This window comes from Malaya genurostris, chromosome 3 (assembly GCF_030247185.1).
Source record: "Malaya genurostris strain Urasoe2022 chromosome 3, Malgen_1.1, whole genome shotgun sequence".
NCBI classification, from domain to species: Eukaryota; Metazoa; Arthropoda; class Insecta; order Diptera; family Culicidae; genus Malaya; species Malaya genurostris.
This window is the reverse complement of record NC_080572.1, coordinates 243,872,527-243,895,596: the sequence shown is the minus strand read 5'-3', so window position 1 is coordinate 243,895,596 and position 23,070 is coordinate 243,872,527. Positions and strand designations below refer to the sequence as shown.

Genomic DNA, 23,070 nt, shown 5'->3' with positions numbered 1-23,070 from the left:
ATCTTTGGTTTTATCTGATCAAATCCGGAAAAAAGATGATGGAACTGGTTTTTACGCACACATTATTGACATTGCCTATACGCTTGCAAGGAGTCTTTCCCCTTAACGTTTACGGAAATTGACTGATCGTTTGAATCGTACAGTAAATTGTTTGATGGTAGGTGTATCGTGATTAAAACAACCAAATTTCAAAATGGCGAATGTGCATTTGAGGTTGTAAATTAGCTATCAGCAAGGACAATGTTCCAAAATCAAAAACAAACTAATTATATATTCAAAAAATATATTTTTTAGGTTTTATTATAGTTAAACTTTTGTTGTTTCACTAAGCTTAATTATACTACGTAGCTTTTGATGGCATTTTAGGTAGCATTTGGTAAATACTTTACGTTCCAGGTACGCTAAAACTACTGAACGCACCTTTTTGCACCGTCGCTGCCAACTGTCAAAGAACGACCGTTAAATTTACTCTCTTGCCCGCCAGGAATGTTGTATCACTAAACAATGAGAGTAAAAGAGAAGGAATGTGCGAATCTATTCAGACAGTACGTGAGAGCGAACGCACTATCGCAGTCCCATCATCAGAAAGAGCGTCGGTTCGCACATAGCAGCTGCACGTCTGTAGTCGGTAGCTCGCAGTTTAGTGTTTAGTGTTTACTTCGCCGTGCCTAAAATCGATTGATTCTTACTCAGTAGTGTGTGCAGTGGTACGTGCATAAAATTATAGTCAGGTTGATTATTTCAAAATTCCACATGTCGTCGCATATCAGTCACAATTAAAATCAACGTTCTCTTGAAAGCAAAGTGTCGTTCGGTGTGGAGTAGTTTGCGATGTGCATTTAATGCTGCCTAAAATTGTTCAAGAAAAGTAGGCGTAGCAAATATTGTTGGTGCATGAAATATTTGGAGTGAAAGTGCAACGCAAGAATTATACACAGGAGTGCACGTAATATTTGAATCCGCGGATAGGAAAGGCACAAGAAGAAAAAGAAGCGTGATGTAAATTTTCAGAAGATTTTTACCAATACCGTCAGTACTACGCAAAACAGGGAGATACACTTCCATTGCCGAACCGAACGAGGTCACAATTTTCCTAAACACAAACCTTACGGCAGCCTCGTTGCTTCTTCCGGTTGCCGAAATGGAAGAGGAAGAGGAGGTAGCCGATATTCGGGAGCAGATATTTCACAACACGGTTCGAGAGCATATCGTAAGTGTCACGTTTTTATGTAGGTATCTAGTTCAACATTCAAAACTTGCATCGATATGAAGCGGCTAATCGCATAAAATAGGTGACCGGAGTTTGATAGTTTGATCACGACTGTATTTTTCTTGTTGGCTTAATTTTATTACTTCACTCGAATCTTTCGATTTAGTACCGTGCGTCCTGTCTCGAACTTGAACAATCTGTGATAACACGAATGATAATGAGTATTGTTTGATTAACCAGTTATGCTCATGATATGCTTATCATCGTGCCTTGTGTAGGGCCATTAGCTACATAATGATTGAATAAACTATTTCAAATTTTATATTTTCTTAACATTTTGACGATTTTTTTAAATGCAGCTTTGTTAAGTGGATTCGATTTGTTTATCAAGTCTTCATAACGCAAAATGTTTTGGCTAGAAATAATTTCAAACATATCATATTCATCTCCAGATGAGTTTAAATGAATATAAAGTGTTTTTTTTATTTCTTTATTCGATCGCGACTATCATCTGATACGTAATAAGGCAAGCATTGTTATCGATTTTCCCTTCTGCTGGTCGACAATCATTCAAACAACCCATCCCTTTCCGATCGAGCTCGATGCTGTGCACTAGATACGTAATAGCATACGGGAAGCACCCGCCTGTATAGAGGCCATTCAGTTTACCATCATCAGATCAGCTTACGTGTACACAAGTTTTGTTCTATAGGCTACCGTGCACACGGTTGTTACGTACGGACGCGGTGACAGCACAATCAACAGAATCTCATAATAACGTAAATAGGCTATAATCTAGTTTGGCCTCCCAGCGTTTGTCCCACCATAAGCCCAGCTTCGTTTTTTTCCTCAGCACGAAAGATGAGTACAGCTCTGCTGCGGTTAATGTTAAGTTTTGACAGGTATATATTTTATTTTCTGAATATCTTGTATTAGTATTGTTGGAGTGTGGTAGAACAGTAAAAAATAATGAAATTTAATTGCTTCAACTTTTGTTAATAACAGATAAGCAACAACGCAAACTTGAAAAGTCGATACGTGTTCCTTCAACACTGGTTGCAACGTTCGGCACTGGCCTGAGAGTATACAAAACTCGAAGATAAGTTTACTGAATAGACGCTTGGCGTCTATCCTGTACGTTAGACGTTTGACGCAAAATCTGAAATAATGTGCATGCACACTGATAAGACACATGGACTATGGAAGCAGATTGGTGAATGTTTATTTATACTCGATGGGATTTTTCTCAATTTCGATTGTTTTGATGTGAGACACATTTTAATTTACTATCTGAAATAGTTCGTTCCCAAATTTGAAAAATTTTGCGAAAAGTTGTCAGGTTTTGAACTTTACAGGTCTTTGAATTCTATATAAATTAGTAATATTTTTCCATGGGTTTCTAGTAAACACTTATACGTCTCGATTCGAATAGACAAAACTTTACAAGTTCAAAAAAGAGTGGTTAAAATTTAGGTTACTGCATTACCTTACAGGTTTTATGTGTAGGACGACAGTAATGACACTTAACTAGACGAAAATTATGTACAACGACGATGAAGACTTCCATCTTTTATGGGACCTGGCGGAGTTCGGGTAGTCACTTCACCTCCTTTGTTTTTATTTTTATTTTTAGCGAAATACCCCAAAAAAATGAATAAAATATAGACAACAAATTCAAAATTACCGTAACTAATTAGCAACAAATTATTCACTGGGCTTCGATTTGTTTTGAAGCATATTTGGAAGGGCGGCTTCGCCAATTTCATATGAAAAAAAAATAATTAGAAGTATATGCAGTAAAACTTGCAAACATAGTAAATTTGTCAAGTGTACTATGGTGTCTTGCAAAATTTGACTACCTCCTGAGAGAGGTAGTGCCTAGTAGAGATGGACGGGTAAGCATTTTCTTAAAACCGAACCTTACCTTTACCCGATCGAAAATAAAAAAAAAAGTTTACCCGTACCCGATCCGAACCCGAGAAAAAATGTTCATCCAAACCCGAACCCGACCCATATCCGTTAAAAAATAAAGATCTTTACTCGTACTCGACCCCAATCCGATAAAACTGTGGTAGTCGGGTTCGAAAACCGACAAAATTGTTGAACCCGGACCCGACCCGTACCCGTTTAGAATGCAAAACTTGTCACCCGTACCCAACTCGAACCCGGTAAACATTTTTTTTCTGAACCCAAATCGTCGGGTTTTGAGTAAAAATACCCGAAACCCGTCCATCTCTAGTGCCTAGTTATAAATAAAACAGTATAGATGAAAGATGAAAGAAAGCATGAAAATGAAAAATTACGGAAAAATTTTATTGAGTGGCAGAACTCAGATCTCAAAACCTTCTACCAATTGCACTACACTGAGGTCTTGTTTTACGCGAATTTCCGAAGTTACTTGTTTTTTTACGCGGATTTCCGAAGTTACGAGGTTTTATTAACGTGAGATTTCAAAGTTATCGGGTTTTCTTGTTTTGTCTAAGTTACGCGGTCTCAAATTCTCAGAAGTATCACACTTTTTTCCAAAAAATTTTGCTTGAGATTACACCATATCTCAACGTTTCATGCATTTTTAAGACATTCGGCATCAAAAAAAATTGTTCGATTTCGGAAATCTCAAAATTGTTCAGTGGATATTTTTCAATTTTTTTTTCAGTTTACACCATATCTGGACGTTTCATGCAACTCTAAGATATTTGACATAAAAAGTATTCTTTAGTTTTGCGTTTTTTACGCGGAATTCTGAAGTTACGCTACGAAGTTTTTTTTGCAGATTTCCGAACGTGCGCGGTTTTTTTACATGGAACGTAACCCCCGCGTAAAAAGAAAGCTCAGTGCAAATGCGATGGAACACTTTTCGCGTGGTTCTAATTTTAAGGCTACCTGCGGCTCTAAGTGACCTGAGTCGAGCTGTATAATATAAATATATCCGATCAAAAGTCTGTTTTTTAACAATTCTAGATCGTTTCTATAAAGAAAAGATAAAAAGCTATCTGTAAGATTGAAAATAATAGTCTTAGGGAATGACATAATAATAATTTCGAAGCCATACATTCCTACTCTCGTATCTGGAATCTCTCCTCATGAACATTAACGAGACATTTGATCAAAAGCATCAAAAACAAGTTACGTTTATAAACCGAACTTTTTGTCGAATTTTTTTCACCTTTCTCATAAAGAAAGGTTATGCAAACACTGTGAAAACAGATTTTTTAATCCAAGCCCAGGAGGACTAGTGTCATATACCATTCGAATCAGTTCGTCGAGATCGCAAAATGTCTGTGGGTATGTGTGTGTGTGTGTGTGTGTGTGTATGTGACAAAAATATGCACTCAATTTTCTCTGAGATGGCTTAACCGATTTTAACGAACCTAAGCTCAAGTGAAAGGCATTTTTTTCTTTTCTCGATAGAAAGAAAATAGAATTGTTGAAGAAACCGACTTTTGAGCTCCTGAAACCCCTAGTAATATACATTATTCGACGAGATCGGAAAATATCTGTGTATGTGTGGTTTTTTTTTATTAATTTTTCTCTGAAATGGCTGAATCGATTTAAACAAACCTAGGCTCGTTTGAAAGTTACTATTGGATTGTGAATCAAGTTCGAAAATCAAATGGCTGTCACTTTCGGTTCCAAAGAAATAAAGATATAAGGGACGCAACCGACAAAACGCAAATTTTCTTTCTTCGCACAATTTTGTACAAGCTTAAGCTCGTTTGAAAGCTACTACTGGTTTGTGAATTACTACTCGAATTACTTTTGGATTCGAGAATGTGGTCGAATATATGACTCAAGCGTTGCGTATAACGTATAGCACTTTTGTGAACTAACCAAAACAACCCAAATATGAATTTATGTTAAAAATCGGCCCAAAATTCGTGTCAGGAACCTTCTGGTGCATCAGCCTTTCTAATGAACATTTCCTTAGAATTCGATACAAGTTCCGATGGAGTTTTTGACGATCTATTTCTAGAGCCGAAACTCTAAAACCATCACAGTCGTAAAAAGTTTTCGCGGTCATCGAATAGTCAGGCCAGTTAAAATAGTTATAAAATCTGCATAGAAAATTTTGATTAGACATTTTTACCAACATATAAGCGTTTACCAACATAATAACAACGTTCAGCGGAAAACCTAATTCATTCAAATGTTGATTATAGCGACAATGACTTTGTTTGAATTAAAGCTGGTTGATTCAGCTTTTATGCACTCTTTCGAATGAGTCAATTCAATGAAAATGAAACCGAACGAAAACCTGTGCTCCTGTTACTGTTGTATGAGAAATTCAAGTGAAATGGGTAGAAATACTTTTCAAGCAGCATAATGAAACATGCTTTGTGATATAATGATATGATATAATCATTTATAAGCAATGAATTCGATTGTATCTTGAATACGTTGTAAGCTTTCGTTCTTTCATACACAGTTTTGACAATCGTCGCCCTATAATTTCGGAAGCGGAAGTCGCATCTGGATGAAATTGTGCAGTATCTTTCAAGACAACGAGAGCTTGTCCCGGGTTGGCGGTTCAATGCACAGGGCACTGGTTTTACAAACCAGTTGTCGTATGTTGGAGCCCCGACCTGGAAGGATTCGTAGTGTCAGTAGAATCGTAGCACCAGCCATGCAATGGTTCTGTACACTTTGAATCGGCTGCGAAGTCTGTTGAAACAGAAGGTCAAATTCCACTACAGGAATGTAATACCAAGGATATGCTTGAGAGCTTCAATTTGAATCCAGATTTGCGAAAATCAATTTATCCGTTGCTGAGAAATCGAAGTGAGTTCCGTTTTCGGAGTTTTTCTTCACTATTATCGGAGCTTTCGGAACTGGAAATCGGGCACTAGCAGTGCCAAAATAGATTTATATATCCACCAACTAACAATATCTGCCAACTAGAAGAATTTACTAGATAATTTTATAAAAAAAATTTGCAATCACTTTTCTCCAAGATGGCTTAACCGATTTTAACAAACTTTTGCTCAAATGATATTCAAATCATATGCATCTGACTTCTGGTTCCGGAATTACAGAGTGACGAGTGAAAAAAACTGCAAATTTATTAGTTTGCTTTTATAGAACAATGTGTGAAGAATCTAGTTCTTGGGTCTGGCAAGTGTATCACACAAACTCACATCGGATATACCGGTCTCCGGAAGCCGGTTCCAGAAGTACCGGAAAAAGTGGTCCAAAACCTTCAAAACAGGAACTCACTTACTTCTCTCCGAGACGGACAAAATGATTCTCCCAAACTAAAAGTCAAGTGAAAAGTTTAACGTTTTACGAAATTCTTGAATTTGGTCCAGGTCTGACAGTGTGATGTGTGTTTGAAATTTCCAACTGTCATTTAGACCGATGCTGCAAAAAAATAGAAAAGAGATCTTCTTAAAGCTTGCTTCATTTAGAATTGGAACAAACTTTTGCTCATATTGTGGCGCTCCTGGTGGACGGATTTGGAAGTTCTTGGCGCCCACGTGTCGGGAATTTTGTCAACTTCACGTATGATTTTTGACATTCCACAAATCGACTGTACTTTGTAAACAATCAATATGGAAGCCGAAAGAAGGGAAAAAATTGTGCACAGTTATTTGGAAAATCCATTGTGGTCTTCATCTAGGCTAGCTAAACAGCTGAAATTGCCCAGAAATACCGTATGGCGCGTTATCAAACGGTATAAGAAAACATTACGACGATTCGGAAGCCTCCAGCCAATCGTCGGAGTGGAACTGTCGACCGGAAACTGCGTGGTAAGATTTCGAAGACGATTAAGAGGAATCCTAATCTGTCGGAACGTGATTTGGCCAGAAAATTCGGCCCATATTACCGTGAGGAGAATTCGACTCCGGGAAGGAATCAAGTCGTATCGAGCTAGCAAACAGCCAAATCGGACCATAAAAAAGAATAGTGTGGTCAAAATTCGTGCTCGGAAACTATATGACCAGGTGCTGACCAAGTTCGATGGGTGTCTTCTGATGGACGATGAAACCTATGTCAAGGCTGACTTCCGGCAGATCCCAGGTCCAAAATTGTACTTGGAAACGGCTCGGAGGGATGTTCCAGCCGAATTTAAATTTATTTTTGCCGACAAATTTCCAAGAAAATTTATGATTTGGCAGGGCATTTGCAGCTGTGGCAAAAAAATGAAAGTTTTCGTTACAAATAAGACAATGACATCGGAACTATACCAGAAAGAGGGTCTCCAAAAACGAATTTTGCCGTTCATTCGATCCCACGACCATCCCGTGATGTTTTGGCCAGATTTGGCAAGCTGTCATTACAGCAAAGTCGTTCAAGAATGGTATGCAGAGAAAAGGGTCCAGTTTGTTCCGAAAAAACTGCCCCCAGTTCCGCCCTATTGAGATATACTGGGCAATCATGAAGAGGAGACTCAAGGCAAAGGGAAAGGTTGTCAAAGACATCAATCAGATGACGACCTGGTGGAATAAGATAGCTAAAACGATGTACGAAGAAGGTGTGCGCCGCCTAATGAGCCGTGTTACAGGAAAAATTCGAGAATTCCTTCGAAACCGTGACGAATAATTTTATCCGTATTTTTTCTTAAAAGTATGAAGAAAACGCTACATTTGTATAAAAAAAGATCTTGAATTCAATAATAAATAACTTAAATACAGGCAATTGTCTTTGTTCCAATTATATCTGAAGCAAGCTTTATTTGGTTCAAAACTATTTCGATTTGTAGGCTATGCCAGTTTAGGACCGAAAAAACTTTCCTGTTTCTGTTCGATACCACAGTTACATTTCTAAGAACATGAGTTATATGAGAAAGGCATCATCACACCATTAGGTCGATTAAAACAGGTTTTTTTTCAAGTCGTTTTGTGGCATCACAAAAGGTATCGAAAAATGTCGAAGAACCAGCGAAGATTGACTGCGCATATGTCTGTCTTGTTTGTTGTCGCTAACATGAGACTTAATTAATTCGTCAGTTCTTCATTCTATTGTCGACATAATCGTCGAAAGCGAAGCTATATTCAGAATAAATTGTAACAGAATACTGTTGCATCTTTCACTCCCCTTAAAGGCATAATTTTTTATTCGGTAACAAAAAAAAAGTCTCAGCAAAAGCTCGTATACCCGTCAAACCTGATTTCCAAGTGAACTTTTTAGCAGTTTTTTTTTGTTCATTGCAAAAGAGAATGTAGCGCATTGCAACCTGAGCATGTACAAAACCGATTTGGCTTTTTTTCGTGGTTGCTCCAGTTGATGTTGCTTTCACTCGGAAGGCCCATTTCCCCCTGGATTCGACGTATTATTTATCCATTATTTCCTTACGGCTACTTCTGAAAACGTACATACGTATCAATTAAACGCGAATATCATCGTTTCACATTAGTTGAAAACATTAAATACATCAAAGTTTGCTCCATTTGAAACCAATGAAACCAAAGCGTAATGAATGAAAATTAAAAGCTGATGTAGATAACGAAAAAGGATTAAACTCGTATTTTTTTGTTTCTACTTCTTCGTGACTCTTCCTTCTCCGGTGCAGCGTGTGAATCTAATATTACCCAAATTGAAATGACCTTCAACTGAAGACTCCGGTCGATCCGAACGGATCCTACTTGGTAGCATTCTTTGTCTTCGTCGTTCTTTTGATTTCTCTGATAAACAAAAATCCATTAACACATCTGCTTCTGCCAGGTTTCATCTGTGAGTTTGATCTTGCAATTGCAAACACCTTTCCGCACTGGGGGTTTGCTAAGCTTATTCATTAATTCATTTCTAGAAACCAATCGAAGTGCATAGCACAAAACATGGAAACATCTGCTACTCGGCAAGTTCTGGCTTACCCACCATGTTCTATGCATTTAGGTTACCGAGGAATGTCTGAATTTAATTGGTAAACATCGGTTTTCCTACGCATTTACCAACGTGTAGCAATTTGCAGTAACTTTCTGCTTTTAAGATAAGCGAAGGCCTGTTGCCATTTGAGTTCCAATTGCAATTCTTGTCGTTCCACTTGGGTGTCGCAAACTGGCATTGCCAATTTATGCACTGTAGCTGCTTCTAACTTCCAAGAAAAACGGTTCGGTTCAGTTCGTTTTTTTCAACGATTGTATGTCACAATCACAACGATTTAATTTACTGTGCTGTTGGTGAGCATGATGCAGTAGGGAAGTTTAAATGGTGGAAGATTGTCAATCGTCGATTGAAAAAATCATTGTTCTGATAAGGATGATTGATATTCATCGTACTCAACTACTTTGTAGAGATATGCCTGACGTAACCAACTAAGCATCAGACAATGCTGTAATCGAGTATTCGATTTTCAAACGGAGAGGAAGTTGAAGTCATTATTTTTCTATTATGTTCACGATTCTCGCGTTTCAATTTAAAAGATTGAAATCGATGATTCATTTATTATTTTTGAGACTTGTAATCACATTGGTTGATGATTGGTGATCTGAATACGTGGACATGTTGTATTTATTCTATTTTCAAACATCGATTAAGTATTTAAACATGTACGTTTTGTATCGTGCTCGTGTGAAAAAACAAATTGCAATAATATGAACATGTCAAAGACGAAACGTAAAAAAATTAAATTACTATGCACCCTAACATAGAGTATTCATTCGTAACCAATTCCCAAAATGAATTGGAATAAGTTTTGAACATGTTAATACGGCCATGAGATTTTTTGTCGTTCTCCTTCTATTAGTTCTGTTACTTTTAGAGCAACTCTATTAATCACCAGTAGAAAAAGGAGGAACATCTGGATCGATTTGCTCCGATTCCGAAGGAATTTGATGCAAATCTCCAGTATGGCAAGCCATTAATTTTGATAGAGAGATCGATTCGACTCCAGAACGACTATTAAAAAGGGCGAATGCATTTTTGGCATGCCCCCACTTTAAAAATCGTTGTAACTCGGAAGCCGGAATTTGTACACAAATGGTGTTCAAGAAAAGGTCGTAGAAAATCGATTGCCCAATATGAGCAAATCATTATACTAACAAATATGTTTTAATTCACCTAGTTGTGTAATGATGCCTTTCTCATATCAGTCATATTCTCATATGTTATGTTCAAAAATGGCTTGAGAAGTTCAATTTTTTTTTCAATTTTTGTTTCGCCGCTTCAAGTGAGGGTACAAAATCTTTAACACACTTTACCCTATAATTTCGGAACCGGAAGTTGGATTCGGATGAAATTTAAGAATTTTGTAAGGGATCACTTTTTATTTTAGCCTAAGATTGTTAAAATAAATCCATTTTGGAATATATAACCACTATTTCCGGTGATAGCCGGAATTGATTTGTATGGTTACCTACTGATAATGGTTACCTATTTGAATAGTTTCGAGGTGAGTTTAATTTTTAATACACTTTACTCTATAAATGCGGAACCGGAAGAAATTGGAAAGTTTTGTATAGTACCATAAGACCTTTTATTTGAACTCAAGTTTGTTACAATCGGTCGCGCCATATCTGAGGAAAGTGAGCAAGTAATTTGAAATTAGAATTTTAACACTCTGTAACTCCGAAACCGAAAGTCGAATCGAAATAAAATTCAGAAACTTTTACATTTCATTTGAATCTAAGTCTAAGGCTCAGCCATCTCTGAGGAAGATTAGTGCACCTATTTTCATTTTTTTACCTTTTTTATAAATATAAAAAAATAGGTATAGAATTCGCTCAAACTTTAGAAACATTTTCCGAGGGCAGGGTGGCCGAGTATCATATACCAATCGATTCAGCTCGACGAACTGAGCAAATGTCCGTGTGTGTGTGTGTGTGTGTGTGTGTGTGTGTGTGTGTGTGTGTGTGTTTGTGTGTGTGTTGTCAACAAAGAGGTCGAGATCTCAGAGATGGCTGGAGCGATTTTGATCAAACTTGTCGCAAATGACAGGTTTTCCCTCCACCCTGAACGCTATTGAATGGTTTTGAGATCGGATGTTTACTTCGTGAGTTACACGAAGTTTTATGTCAACATTTTCAGTTTTTTGACAATATCTGTCACAACTGACCTTGAAAACAGAATAATTCATTAATATTAATAATTAATTAATTTTTAGACTTCAATTCCGCACGGTAATAGCTATCCAACAAGCCATAGATTGTCAAAATCCGTCCATATTTAACGGAGATATCGACGTGATTTTTCGCCTTATTTAATTAGTAGGAGTTTTATGCGTTTGATGATAAAGCGATGTTTCGGAGCAAAGTGGAACACGATTTTCAATACTGTTTTATGCCTAAAAGACTATGCACAGCACCCTTTTTCATGACGTTTCAATTTTAGCACGGTTCGTTTTTTGGCAACATAATCATTCGAATATGACATATGTTTTAGAAAGATGGCAGTATTTTCAAATTCAAAACAATTATTAATATTTATATTGATTTATATTGATATTTATATTGCAACGATAATTGCTGGAATAACACAACTTCTTACACCCTTATACCATTCGAAGAACATCGTCGAGAGAAGCAAATTTGTGTGTGAGGAATAATTCGATAATTTTTCTCAGAGATGGCTCAACTGATTTCTACAAACTTAGACTCATGTGTCCTATGCTCTTAAATAAGGATTCTGAATTTCATTTGGATTCAACTTCTGGTTTCGAAAATACAGGATGATAATATTAAAACAATGTCACTCATTTTGCTAGTAGATGGCTTAACCGATTTCATTCATCTAACATTCCTATAAACGATCTTGAGGTCCTATAAAAACCGCTTGTTTTTTAATCAGATTCGACCTCCGGTTCAGGAGATACAGGGTGATTGTAGTGTAAAAATTTCACATAAATTTATCTGGTTCACAGATTTTGAAAGTCGATGATCAAATAAACTTGTTTCAGTTTTACCGATATTTGGTTTTCGATTCTGGAAGGTACACAAAAATTTTATGTAGAACACACTACGATTTCTCTAAGATGGCTACACTGATATTCAAAAATTTTGAATCTAATGAAATGGTTAACAATCCATTAGGCGAATTCAACTGACATTCGGCCACATAGATGACGATACCGAGAAATCTTCAACGTTGGGCTCAAAACTATATACATTTATTCGTCATACCAATTCATGGAAACTACGAACTATTATTGGTTTTGCTAATTTCTGAATACCGAACGAATAACAAAAACTTTAAAGAAGAAACTCACTTCTACATCTCATTGAATACTTGATTGATTGTCACACTTTTAGAACTAAAAATGTAGAGTTTCATACAATTTCTCTCTTCGATTCATCTTGCAGTTCCAAAATCACAAGGTAAGGAGTGATCTAAATTTCAAACTGTCATTTGAAACGACTTTCATTAAAATAATTTCATGAAAACTAAAAACATCAAAGAATATTCATGCGAAAAATCCATACTGATTGATAAAAAAGAATGGTATCATCTCACTGTTAGGTGGATTAAGCACGTTTTTCGAATATATCATGTAAATCCGGGACCGGAAGTCAGAATCGAACAAAATTCTGGAACTTTGTATGGGGCTATGAGATCTTTCATTTGAATCTAAGCTTATGAAAATCGGTTCAGCCATTTCCGAATAAAGTGAGTGCAAAAAATGTTACAGAACTGAGTCGAATGGTATATGACACTCGGGGCCTCGGTTCAAAAGTCGGGTTTCACAATGATTGCATAACCTTTCTATATGAGAAAGGCAAAATTTAATAAAATTCCTTTGGATCCGACTAACAACAACAAACCTAGTAATTAAGTTGCATGTTGAACGTAGCTTTCTATTACTACACGGAATGAGAAAAAAGCCTAACAAAGAAAAAATCAATTTTTTACTGTGAAAACTTTTTTATTCTTCGGTTTAATCTCCATCTAGAGCGATTCACTTGATCCATCGGTCCTCCAACACTTTGATACCCTTTAAAAAAAAAGATTTGTCAAGGCCTTAGAAATAGACTTCGGTTTCTGCTATGACCTAAGCATTCGACGAAAATTTCTTTCCCTGGAGAAACCTTTTCAGGTTTGGAAATAGATAATAGTCGGTGGGGGCCAGGTCTGGAGAATACGGGGGATGGTAGACCAATCTTTTAATTTCACCGTTACTTTTATGTTGAATGCTGAAACTCGTATTTTTCCACAGCTTGATGAAAACTAGAACTTGCTTGAATGTATCCATGACAAGTTTATATAGACATGATTTTCACAATTCGAGTCCAAAATCTTGTTCAGAATTCTGAGGTCAGACCCAGAATTCAGATTCATGTTCGGAGTTCAGGTTCAGAATTTAGGTTCATATACAAAATTACTGTCAGAAATTCAAAGCAGAATCTAGACCTGGGATCACAAATCAGTTCCAAAACACACGAAAACCTATGTATTCCTATCAGAAGTTCAGATCTATAACCCAAGTCCAAAATGCAGGCCTAGAATTCGGATCCCGATTTTCGCTCAAGAATTCAGGTTTCAGGTACAAAAACTGTCAAGAGCCAGGGTCATAATTCTGGCCCAGAACCAAAGTTCAAGTCCATGTTGAAAATTAAATTCCAAAATCTATGAGGCAGAATTCAAGTTCAGAATCTGAGTCCAATTTCAGAATTCATATTCATATATCAAGAATTGAGGTCCAGCATCCCGTTCCAGAATTCAGATTCAGTCTGAAAATTCTGGACCAGAATTGAAGTCCTGAATTTAGGTTCAGAATTCAGATTCTGCACTCAGACCACAAAAAATCATGTTCAGAGGAACCTGTGGCCCTGAGTTGAGTAACTTGACCTAAAGTTACTCAATTCCGGTCCAGGTTCTGAGTTCAAATTATAGTACGGTATACTGGTCTGGAATTCAGATCTTGGCTTAGAATCCATATACAGAATCCAGGTCCAGATTCAGAATCCAAATGAATAATTCTGTATCAGTTTCAGAATACAGAATCAGGATCCAAGGTCAGAATGCAGGTCCAGAACTCAAATCCAGAAACCAGGTCCTTAATCATACTTCAACATTTTAGCACAGAATCCAAGTCCAGAGTTATGTTTCTGAATTCAGCTTCAGGTTCAAAATCCAAAATTAAGGTCAAATTCCAGGTTCACGATTCTGGTGCATTCCCAGTATATCTGTCAAATTTTTTTATGCAAAAATCTTGTTTGGAATCCTGAATCCAGCTCCAGAATCCTGCTCCAGATTTAGACCCAAAACCTTCATCGAGAGCTCAAGTCAAGAATTCAGGTTCAAGCTCGCAGTCCAAGTGCAAAATAGGTTCAAAGTTTAGTTTCGGAAACTCTGTCAGAAGTTCAGAAAACAGAATTCTGACGCAGAACTCAGGTCCAGAATCTAGGTTAAGGTTTCTACCAGAAGTTCGGATTTAAAATCTCCTGTGGAAAATCTGAAAAAAACTGTTTGGCTTAAAATGTTTTCGTTTTTGTCTCTCACACAAGAAGTAAAACCAGAATTAGAAATGACTCGAAAAGTTACTTTTGAGTAAGCTCTTAAAAGCGCCACAAGCAAACACGCCTATTGCAGAACTTTTCTCCATTACCCAACGAAAAAACAGTCTGAAACTATGACTGATCAAATGAAAATAATGAAATCCAAAAACTGACGACATAAGCTTTCAGAGACAGTTATAATTCCGTTCACAACCTTCTACAATCCGGAGAAATCGCTCTACCAACTTAACTACTGTGGATGTTATGATACACAACGCAGAAGACTTCCGGCTAGAAAAGAACTTGGTATTTGATCTGACTATGCACGGTCGGTTAAGTTCACATTTTTGTTGATCCTCTGTGATGCAATTTCGCACTCAAAAACGTCATTCCTCAACTAGTCGATGTCACTTTATTTCTCCGGTTGAGCAATGCTATGTGAGATTTTGTTGTTGGTCTTGAATTAACAAATAATTTCTATCGCGTTGGGATTGGAAAGCAAATTATTTTTAATGTGGAACACATTTTTGTTTTCTATATAGGGGTGCAAATTAGAAACTCAAGAAAAATACACGTAGAAATGTGGGCAGGTTTTGAACAATTACAGCTTAGTCAATTTTGTATCAATTATTAATATTATGGTGACATTTGATTGGAAATATTTCTACGTATTGAGTTGAATGTTCATAGCCATGTATTTTTAATTGTATATCATTGAAATGTTGATTAATGTCCTATTTTGACTGCAAAAAATCCCCATACCGGATTTCCCTGCCATAGTCGACGGTTTTGAAGGAGTGAGCGATATATCAAAGGGAAAGCATCGCTGATCAATCGATGCAAAAGCGAAGCTGTTAGAAGCACGTGAATCTATAAATAGAAGCAAAATTATAGCTTCCAGTCCTACATGTAGCATGCCAAAGGTACGTTGTTGCTAGACAGTAAGACAGAAAGCGCTATAAAGCGATTTGAAGCTTTAATTGGTATGCTCTGATCTTGTGTCATGCAAGCTCGGATGAAATTCCATGTTATGTCGTTCCACCTGAGAAATTGACAACTATCCTAGGATAAATTTTGAGTACTTAAAATTAATTTTTAATTTATATAAGATGAACTCGATTGATAATGAGAAATAGTTTATCGCTTCAACTGAAATCGCAGAATGGTAGTAATGGTAGAGAAACACTACAAAAATAACTGCTTGCATACAAAACTTGAACACATGCTTGGCGAAGAGAAGCTTAAATATCGATATCCGTATCGCAAACATGTACAAACATATAATTGCATACATTTGGGCTATTGATGTAATTTCGTCGGCTACAAAACAAATACAAATCATGACAAATAGAGTCTATATTCTGGGTTCGCGGGTTCGATTTTGGTTCCTAATAAAGATCAATCTAAGCAGATTATCGTGCATTTGCGGATTCAAAAGTGTGACGATTAACTGAAAATGTCGATCAATAGAAATTTTGGTAGCCTTGTTCCATATCAATGGCTCAAACAACCCCATGGGGCTTTATTATATATTATTATTATATTTAAAATGGCATTCGACCGAAAAAGTTTGGGAACCACTGATCTAGGGGCTTATTCTCAGCAAAAATATACCCGGTTTGAAACTATTCACGTCTTTTCTGTGAGAGTTGATTGCGTTGTAGAATGCTTGGTACCGCCTCAGACATAGAAGACTATATACGAAAGCATGGTTGAGACCGAAGCGGACACAATATGAAATTCTTCGAAGTTTCACTAACGAGTACATTAAAATCAATGAAGCAGTCGATAGGATGACAAAATACCGATACGATACAGATGCAGGACTGGTGACCGGGCGAAGCATATTTCCTACCCAAGTGTCAAATTCTCTGGTTAACTTGCATTAGAAGAGATTCGTTTCGCTCATTGCAAATTGGTTACTGCAAAGGAGTCTGTCATTTGGGTTACTCGATAGAATCATCTCGATAGAAAGAAACTTATCATTTCGACGATGGCCTCGGTTTCCTATAGTGTTACTAGTGTTCATGTGGGCATCGTAGCCTAGTCCGTATCCCATAAAAGAGAACTTCCGACTAGTCATTGGACGACTCGAACCGTATGACTCGTGAGATGGCGCATTTTACCTTAGTTCGGTACAGTCACCATAACCACGGAAGAAAAATTGGATAACACAGGTGTCAATGCAAACCTTATTCAAGTCTAAGTAGTTTCTTGAAACCCCTCATATTTTGTTTACATCAAGACTGGACCATGACTTCAACGATGTTTGAAAATAGCCAATATTCCTTATTCAAATACCTCTCGGAAAGTTAATGAACTTCAAGCATCCAAAACTGAAACAATCAAGTGGGGACGGAGTCAGCAAATACGTCAAAACAAATATTATTAGTACTTTGACGTCGTTCAGCGCCAGATGCCAACACACACCTCTATTCCGATAGTTTTGTTTACATTTGACTATCCAACATTGACGGGGTGGAAAACCGTACGTTAAACGGTTTATCTTATTTTCAGTCATCATCCCCCTGCCGAAACCAATATTGGAAGGTACCGGAATACAACGTTGACGTTGACGTCGAGAGCAACATAAATATTTGATCGTTTGTGTTAACCGGTTTTACTTTGTATTCGGTTATGCGGACTAAACGGTTCCGAGGAAATGGAAAGCGAAAGTGAGAAACGTCTCAAACGCATGGCGGATAAAATTAGTTACAGATAAATACTAATTTTAACTGCGGTGTGGTTATTTTTGGTCAAACACCCGTAGTAATACCGTTGATGTTTTTTTTGCGACAATAATTCGGTAAAGTCAGTGTGTTGTACTCGAGTAATCGTGGTCAGACATCTGTTCGAATAAATGCGAAGCTATCTTTAATAAATGATTTAGAAACCCTTGTCTTTCTGTCAACAATGAAAATTCGAAAGTCAACCAACCATAATTGTTTTTTTTTTTTGCGAATTTCATCCGCAGATAAATTCTTTCCCTCTTAATCGAACTAATGCCAGAGCTCTCTGTGAAAACATGTGTTCTTTTTCGAAAAAAAAAACTTATCGACGATTGAGGGAAGTACGCTTCAAAACTCTCTGCGTTGTTAACAATAACTGTCGATACCGAAAAGAGAAAGGTTCGTTCGTGTTCCCCGGTGCGAACAGTCACGAGAGAAATTCATAAATTGAAAGTCACGCGGAAAGTCGTCGTCACAATGCATTTGGATATTGATTTCTACTGGTTGACCCAAATTAGTACCGTGCGATGCAGTTTTATTTTTGGTTGATTGTTACTTCATATATTTCACGCCAAATTGTTACATTTTCTCAGCTGTCGCTTTACGTTCCTATACAAAGCATCCTCATGCGTAATTCGTTGGTCATACTATGAAATTTTCTATGAGTAACGCATATAAAGAAAGAAAAGATCTGATGAACCGTGCCATTGCTTTCAAGTTCTACGAGAAAAACTTGACACAATTCTTTATTTGGAAATGTTGCTTGTCCGCTCCGACACACTTGCACGCTATTTCGATATCGTTGCCTTACTAGAATATAAACATTTATGTCACTGTTTCCATTTTCGACCTTCACCAAACATCGCAGTATAGATAAAAAAAAATATACACAACGGTAATTGACGCAACCGTTTTAACGTTGCTCTATGGCATCGAACGATTTTTCCAACACTCCAACCAACTCCGGCGGTGCGGAATTTCGCAAAACCATTATAACTTGCACTAACCAACCATTTACCGTAAGTTCGAAACCGGCTTTCGCCGGCTGATGGCTGGAAAATAAGAAGAACCAACTAATCGACCCGAGTCAAAGCAGATGATGCTTTTATGGACTGTTTTTACCTCCTTTTATATCACTAAACCGGCATGCTGGAGAACTAGACTAGCGGGAAAAATGTTTACAGACCACACTTAATTTTTTTTCTCCCCCTGGAAAGTAGACTATTCAAACATGCAGGTTACACGGTTTCTAAGATGAGTGCAAGTGTTTTGTAACGTTATGTTAATAGTAGTTTGCTAGTGGGAGTAATGCATTATGTTTAGATTATAAATTCCATTTTTTTTTTTCTATGCTATAAAATTTGCATTCATAATATTCTGTGTGACATACAACTTTGCTTATCTAACTTACAAACCCTCTACCATTATATATCCAACTGTGATCTGGGCATGGGAATATGAGACTTGATATACAATGAACACATCTGGCTTTACTTGATTTCAGTTCAGTATTATTAATAGTAGAAAACACTTCGAGACAACAAAAACAAATAACAAGATAGTGCTCCGTACAACAAGATGGATTTGAGAATAATACATTCAAGCATGGAAAGACCGCATAAAAACTTGAGTGTAAACCTAATTAACAAAAGACTAAAACTTCCACAACCAAGATCAATTGTCATTAGTTTCAATTTTTTAATGAATTTGGCCATCATTAAAAGGAATATTTTAAATCAAATACCATCTATGTGTAAGTGTTTCATCTGAATGTAACTAACAATGTAATATACGAAAAATTCCTCTCTCAGCACGAAGTCAAAAATATTTCCAAAATAAAAAAAACCTTTTTAATCCACCTAGGGGCGTGCCTTTTCCCTTTCTCTTATCACTCAAACAGTCTCATTAAATCATATTCTTTTCAATAGGAAATTTCTGACACGAATTAGGGCTGATTTTCAATACATATTCATTCAGATTGCTTCGGTTAATTCACAAAAGCGTGCAAACAGACGTTTGTACTTTTTGCTGCTCAAAAAAAATTTAAATTGCGTGAAAACCAACACACCAGTTTTTTGGTGATTTTTTTATAGTATCATAAATTGAGAAGCATCAATCGAACAGGTGAGTGGATTGAATATTTATGAGGTGAAATCGATCTATTTCGTGATTTGATACCGGATGCTATCAAAATTTTCGCAACCAAAGTTTTTTTTCGTCATTTTCAAAATGTCTACCGATTTCGGTTACCGGCACCCCTTTTTTTCGACAAATCGCGAAAAATTGGCAGTGATATGCCAAGTCTGCAAATTTGTCTGTAAATTATCAAATTTCTTAGTTAACATGAAAACTTTTTTTCATCTAAAAACTTTTTACACATTTTTGAAACTTCGATTGTTTGCAGACATTCGTCAGAAATTAATTGGCGCGATCTTTTCGTTTTGCTAGCTGAAGTTATTGTATTGCCTGGCATCTGTGGAGATATGCAACACGTGGACAACTTGACGGATTCAATACATCCGTCGTATAAGTAAAAACTTTGGTTCTCTGTTTCTGTAAGCCATGACGACTTCAAACAAATCGTTCAAGCCAAGGAAAATGAACTTGATTACACTAATGCCATTAAACGTTGTTTAGTGAATAAAAAACCAATAAATTCGACTGCAGCAACGTGTTCAAATCAACCTCAAAGGCGCCACCATCCAAATCATCGGCCAAGAGAGCCAATGCAAAGTTATCATCATATAATGAAGACTTTGGTCCAAAACGCCTCCAAAAAGAATAAATTCCGTTTTTTCTTCGAATAATTGCAGTCCACATATATTTTTCCATATTTAGCGAAATTTCTTGGGGAGCCGGTAACCGAACACTTTTTTTGAAATGGCCAAAATGTTTTACTTTACTAAATTGATAATAAAGTTTTTTTCAATCGATGGAATCAACTTAATTTCTTATTCAGGGACTTTAGCTTTCCATTGATGTATATATTTCCGCATAATGTGCACTTAGTCAGAAGTTATAAGCTTGAACGAAAAGGGTGCCGGTAACCGAACACTCTCCTCTTTATTAGAATTTAATCGTAAGATACTTTCTGTAAATATGTGCGATTTGTCGGTTACGTCACTTATACGATTATATCTTCAGAACTGAATATATTTGCAATTTGATTTCCGTACTTGATCTATGATCCGATGGTAGCTTTCAAACGAGCCTAAGCTTGTTAAAATCGGTTTAGTAGACTCGAGAAAAGTTAGCGGAGACGAGAAATGACGTTATGTGGGATATGACAATCAAACTGTTATTGCTCCGGGACCAGCAATAATAGCCATTCGACTTTGAAACGTGATCCACATCCCAAAAGTAGTTTTCATACGAGCCAAAGCTTGTATAACTCGGTTCAGCCATCTCTGAGGAAGTTGAGCAGAGAAAAAATGCGTTTTTTTCGGTTACGTCACTTATACCTGTATATCTCCGAATTCGGAAGCGACAGTTTATTGATATTCGAACTTATTTCACCCGTGTTGACAGTTCAATGCATGGGGCGCTAGTCTTATAAGCCAGTTGTCGTATGTTCGAGCCCCGGCCTGGAAGGATTTTTAGTGTCAGTAGGATCGTAGCAACAGCCATTCAAATGGTTCTCTACGGTAAAAATCGACTGCGAAGTCTGTTGAAACAGAAGGTTAAATTCCACAGAAGGAACATAATACCAAGACTTTTACTTATTTCACATCCCGATAGTAGCTTTCAAATGAGCCTAAGCTTGTTAAAATCGGCTTAGCATATCTCTCATATACCGTTTTCGTTTTTGAACCTACACGCGGGCGACTCTGACTCCGAGTAAAACGAACACGTAGTCCGCGCCCTAAACAACTACTCATATAAAAAATGAAAAAATAAACAAACTCGCATGGATGCGTGGTGCAATCCGAGAAAATGTTCAGAGCGAAACTACGCAATTGGAGTCCGATCTAGAGCGACCCCAGGTTGCTAAAACAAACACATCAAAAGTTGTTTGGGCGACTCTGGGTCAGCTCTCGGGCTGCTCTGATCAATAAACGAGCTGAGAGAAAAAAAAATTGATCTTTGAACTTGATTCACAACACAAAAGTAGCTTTCAAAAGAACCTTTAAAATTGATTCAGCCATCTCCGAGAAATTTGTGCAAAGAGAAAAATATTTGGAAGGTATGTATACGGTTAAAAAAAACTCCGTTTCGTCGGTTACGCCATATATAAGATTTTATCTTCCACTACGGAAATGTTCGCCATGACCTTTTCAAACTCGATCAATGAACTCATAGCAACTTTAGAATGAGCCTCAGTTCGTCGAAATCCATTGAGTCATCTCCGAAAAAGTTAAGCGTATGTTAAAGATGGCTGTTTGTGGGTTACGTCACTTTTGCGATTATGTCTTTGAAGTCGAAGCCATGCGCCCTCCGAAGTTTATAAATGAAACTAGAGTTGCTTTACAAACGAGCCTGAGATTCGTAAAATCGATTCAGGTATTTAAAAGAGCCTGTTTAAATCCACCTAGTGGTGCTCTGATGCCTTTCTCATACAACTCATGTATATATTAATATTACCAAGGAATTCTCCAAAAAACTTACTGGAATATTGAATAGGGACAAAACAATTTTTTTTCTGCATAAATTAGCATAACCTTTTCAATTTTAAACAGATTTATCTCAAGTTGATAGGAATTCTCTTTTTTTTCGTTTTCGCTCTAAATGACAGTTTAAAATTTTAAACACATCTCACCCTGTTGTTCTGGAACCGAAAGTGAGATCCGAACAAAGGTTGAAAGCAGTCTATTTTTATAGACGTTGACCCTTTTAGTTAAGTTTGTGAAAATCGACTTAGCTGTTCCTGAAAAAAATGAAGAGAGCTCCGTTTTTGAGTTTTCGACGACTATATCCGGTACTTCCGGAACCGGGAGCTAGGAATCGGCCTAGCTGAAATCGATTCGTTTGTCAAGCAACTAATATAACCTATAAATGGAAACAGATTTGAACTAAATATTGTATTTTTACATTTTTTGCATTATCGCTCTATATGACAGGTTTCAATTTCATACACACTACCCTGTATTTCCGGAACCAGAAGCCGGATCTGTATAAAATTCTACATTGACTTATGAAAACATAATACTTTTCATTTGATTCTGAGTTTTCGAAGTGATCGGTCTAGTCGTTTCTGAGAAATTGGAGTGATTTCCGGTTTGGAGCACACGAGCGGTCTCTTACAAAATCGAGTGCAATTTTTTAGTTCATTTTGCAAATTTGACCCCATAACTCCTGAACCGGAAGTCGGATTCAAATGAAAATCAATAGCAGACTTTGGGATTATAGGGCCTTTAATTTGAATTTAAGTTGAAGAAAATCGATTAAGCGGTTTCTAAGAAAATCGAGTGCGCATTTTTTTCATTTCTTTGCATATTTTACCCTGTCACTCCCGAACCGGGAGCTCGATCCGAATAAAATTCGATAACAACATATGAGATCAAGAGATCTTTTACTTGAATCTAAATTTGTGAAAATCGCTCCAGTTATCTCCGAGAAAATCACACACAGACATTTTGCGTACTTGACGAACTGAGTCGAACAAACAGAGCAATGATTCGATAGTAAAAAAATATTTTTCTTCATATTGACAGTTGTCAATCGTGTATCGAAATATCGCAATCATTATTTATCAGTTGCAAATGTATTTAGCAGAGATTTTTTTTATTGATTTCAATATTATAATTGAATTTTTCACAAATCATTT

At 36.8% G+C, this 23,070-nt stretch overlaps 1 protein-coding gene across 1 annotated transcript in view; it reads left to right on the top strand.

The window, feature by feature from the left end:
• Nucleotides 1–591: 591 nt before the first annotated feature.
• Nucleotides 592–23,070, top strand: part of LOC131434266 (protein Lilipod) — a 65,285-nt gene continuing 42,806 nt past the window's right edge. The window contains exon 1 of the mRNA XM_058600930.1: nucleotides 592–1,210. Coding sequence (XP_058456913.1) covers nucleotides 1,142–1,210 — 69 coding nt within the window. The 5' untranslated portion in view covers nucleotides 592–1,141. The remainder of the gene's footprint in view (nucleotides 1,211–23,070) is intronic.